Here is a 4,407-nt window from a genome sequence, read left to right on the forward strand (position 1 = left end):
CACGTGACACTGGGAGCATGTGCGCTGGAGTTTCTAGAAGGATCGTGACTTAGTGGGTAATCTCACGAATGCCCCAGCGTTTGCTAGACGCCCTCTTTTTTAGTATATAAGCCGGAGATAGGTTTAAGAGAAATAATCGAGTCAAGCGAGCAGTAGGCACCGTAAGTAAATTGTGTGAACCGCTGTGAATTAAAGTGTGTGTTTATAAAAGTAGTTAAGTTTAAAATGTCTGTGGAAATTAAGTGTATTACAAAGTATGTAACAAGAAAGAATAAACTAGTTTTAATTAAGAAAGGACTTGTATCGCTGAAAGAATTTATACCGGAAGTTAGCAAACGACCAGATACGTAACAATATCATTATGAGTATAGTAAAAATAAAACATAATTCTCGAAGTTTTGGGATACTGTCCTGAAATATGAAAAATATTGCTGTCACGAACTACTCAAATACGAAAAAAAATTACTGTCACGAACTACTCAAATACGAAAAAAATTACTATCACGAACTACTCAACTACGAAAAAAAATACTGTCATGAACTACTCAAATACGAAAAAAAAATACTGTCACAAACTACTCGAATACGAAAAAGTTATTGAAGCGAACTACTCAAATACGAAAAAAAGTTATTGAAGCGAACTACTCAAATACGAAAAAAAATTATTGAAACGAACTACTCAAATACGAAAAAAAAATTATTGAAGTGAACTACTCAAATACGAAAAAAAAATTATTGAAGCGAACTACTCAAATACGAAAAAAAAATTATTGAAGCGAACTACTCAAATACGAAAAAAACTACTGTGAGGAACTGCTCAATAAGAAAAAATTACTGTCACAAACTGCTGAAATACAAAAAAATTACTGTCACGAACTGCTGAAATACGAAAAAAATTACTGTCACGAACTGCTCAAATACAAAGAAATTACTGTCACTAACTGCTCAAATACAAACAAATTACTGTCACGAACTGCACAAGTATGTAAAAAAAACTGTCACTAACTGCTCAAATATGAAAAAATTACTGTCATGAACTACTCAAATATGAAAAAAGTATGGTCACGAACTGCTCAAATACGAAAAAATTACTGTCACGAACTGCTCTAATACGAAAAAATTACTGTCACTGACTACACAAATACAAAAAAAATTACTGTCACTAACTGCACAAATACGAAAAAATTACTGTCACTAACTGCTCAAATACGAAATAATTACTGTCACTAACTGCACAAATACGAAAACAAATTACTGTCACCAACTGCATAAATATGAAAAAATTATTGTCACGAACTAATCAAATGCGAAAAAAATAATTGGTTTATTATAACATTTAAAGAAAAAAATTACCTAATCATCAGTAATAAAAAACACAAAACTGTAAACTGTTGACACATTTGAATTTGTAATCATATTTGTTTACGTGATGGTTGTTAAGCTTTACCGAACACCCAAACAAGTTTGTCACATCTGAAAGTCTGAAGTATAGTAGGTTATACAACCACCTTTCTTGTAGTTTAATTCTCATTCATTAAGCGTGATACTTTAGAATTAGAACTGTCATTTTTATTACATTATTTATATTTATTCATTTATTTTACAGAGCTATGTGGCAAAATACAGTCCAAGCTTTTCGTGTCAAAGCACCAGCACCAAATGTATTGAAAGCTCTAGTTTCTGATGATCTACGAGAAATCCAAATTCACTTTAAAGTTAACATAGTTGTCACAAAACATTGTTCGGCGCTCTTCACTCCAGAAAGCTTGAAACAATTAGGATTTACAGGTGAGTAATATAAATTAAAAGTGTATTTAACACAACATGTAGGTGATGTTTTATGAATTGAGCTGTCTTCTTCACTCAATTTAAAATAGACGAAGATTCATTACATAAAATTTTCTATCACGACAGTGAGTATGTAGTTAGCATGTTAGCATTTCTGTAACACCTTATTATTAGTGGTTGAAAGGTTAGAGTATTTTTCATGAGCAGATTACATAATAATCTAATATTGTAACATTACAATGTTGATAATGTTGTGATAAAGCAGTACAATGGGACAAAAGAAAATTTATGTTACCTGTTTCAGTAAAATGTTCAGCTTGTAAATTTTGTTTTTCCCAGTAATAATTGTTTTTTTTATTTGTAAGAAATTTTCCAACTCGAGTAAACCTTTTATTAACTGATGATTATATGCATCGACATGTTGTTTCACAAAATGTAATTAATAACCTACATGATTTAGGTAGAAACTTTCAGGAAATAGATTTAAATATTTACTCTCATAAAATACAAATTATTTTAACTTTTACCTCATAAAACTGAGTAAAAAGGTACATTTAAATTATAAATTAAACGTACGTTTGTATGACATTTTCAAATGAATGTATATTTGAAGTAAAACAACATTCTGCAGTCAATAATATAACAAACAGTGTAATAAACTATATATATATATAATATTGGTCTGAGTATTCCTAGTGTACGTAAGATAATGAGAGTGGACAAGTTTATTCAAACTAACACAACTGTTATTATCAAGGAGGCAAAGGGAAAATGCAGCATACGTATTTCAGCACTTAAAAGCAGGTACTTCTAGTAGATTATGATTAGCTACACAATTTGTTTTCTCTTAGGATACACTTCTGTTGAACTAGAGACGCTGATTTCCAAATATTTCTACACTTGTTGATCTCCAGGTATACACTAAACTAAAAATGCACACCTGAATTCAACGGGTAAGCTTGATTTCTACTTGTGGCACTTGTTCAGCTAGCCTAAAAAGCTCTGGATTGAACAAAACGCATTGTTGGTGATGGATATAACAAATACAGTGTAGTTTAAATACTATTATTATACATTCTTATAATTCTTGAAAAGTCCCTAAGGGACTAAATAATGAATGTAGCACTTATATAATAGACCTATTTACTAAGCCTTATGACAAAACCTCCTGAAACCCATGGCTGAATAATTCCGACATCAAACTTACACCATCCTCAGGAACGCCAAGAAACCAAAACCTAACATCACCAAACAGGAATACAATGCACTGAACCGTCTAAGACGGGATGACACTATCAAGATTCTACCAGCAGACAAAGGAAACAGTATAGTCATCTTAGGCGTCAAAGATTATGACTCGAAGATCAAGCATTTACTAGACAAACACCAATACAAAAAAAAGCACCAATGACCCTACGGAAAAGACAGAAAGACTCATCAACAGAACACTGAACAAACTTTAATCAATGAGAAGTTAGCCAAAGACTTAAGAACCAATGAGAATTTCCCCCCTCATGTCTACAGACTACCTAAAGTACACAAATATAATATACCTTTAAGGCCTATCGTCAGTGCTATAAACTCACCTTGCCATCCACTAACAACATTCCTGGTACCTATTTTATCTCCACTACGAGGGAATACTGAATACCGCATTCACAGCTCAACAGATTTCATAGAACAACTCAAAAAGCCACACATCATATCTAAGGATATTCTAGTCAGTTTTGACGTCACAGACCTATTTACCAATGTTCCGACCTCAGAAACTCTTCGTATCACCAGACAACGACTGCTGAATGACAACTCTCTACCACGTAGAACTGACATGAAGATAGACGTCATCATGGAACTAAACGACTATTTGCCTACAATCAACTTATTTACAATACAATAAAGAATTCTACGAACAAACAGATGGTCTAGCCATGGGATCACCACTTTCCCCAATCTTAGCAGACATTTTCATGGAAGACTTTGAAGAAATAGCCCTCCTATCCACACCTTTAAAACCAAGTTTCTAAAGACGTTATGTTGACGACACTTTTGTTATCTGGCCCCACAGTCGTGAAAACCTTAATTCCATAGACAAGAATATTCACTTCACCATGGAAATTGAGGAACAAAATTGCTTATCATTTCTTGACATAGTGATCAGCAGACAAGAGGAAAAAATCACCACAACTGTATACAGAAAACCCACCCACACGAACCTACACTTCCAGTCCTATCATCCAAACTCGATAAAACATGGTATAATCCAGTGCCTAAACAAGAGTGCAGAAAACATTTACTATAACACATCCATCGAAACAGAATGCCAAAACATCATACAGTGTTTTAAACAGAATGGTTACATCTCTTCCTTCATCAAAAACCCCCTGAAGAAGACCACAACAGAAAAGAAAAGTAAATAAACCACTACCATTACAACCATATATCTCCCATACCTGAAAAATGTCAGTGAAAAACTCAACGAAAAGCTAAGAAATTCAACATAGACATACGGTGGAAACCTTATAAAACACTAAGATCGATTCTTGTGAAAAACAAACAGAAACCTACCAACAATAAACAGAAAAACGTCATTTATGAAATTGCGTGTTCCTGAAACAAAAC

At 33.0% G+C, this 4,407-nt stretch overlaps 1 protein-coding gene across 1 annotated transcript in view; it reads left to right on the top strand.

The window, feature by feature from the left end:
• LOC111089085 overlaps nt 1–4,407 on the top strand; it is a 67,230-nt gene that overhangs the window by 18,593 nt on the left and 44,230 nt on the right. The window contains exon 5 of the mRNA XM_022400865.1: nt 1,607–1,788. Coding sequence (XP_022256573.1) covers nt 1,607–1,788 — 182 coding nt within the window. The remainder of the gene's footprint in view (nt 1–1,606; nt 1,789–4,407) is intronic.

This window comes from Limulus polyphemus, unplaced genomic scaffold, assembly GCF_000517525.1.
Source record: "Limulus polyphemus unplaced genomic scaffold, Limulus_polyphemus-2.1.2 Scaffold5203, whole genome shotgun sequence".
Taxonomy (NCBI): Eukaryota; Metazoa; Arthropoda; class Merostomata; order Xiphosura; family Limulidae; genus Limulus; species Limulus polyphemus.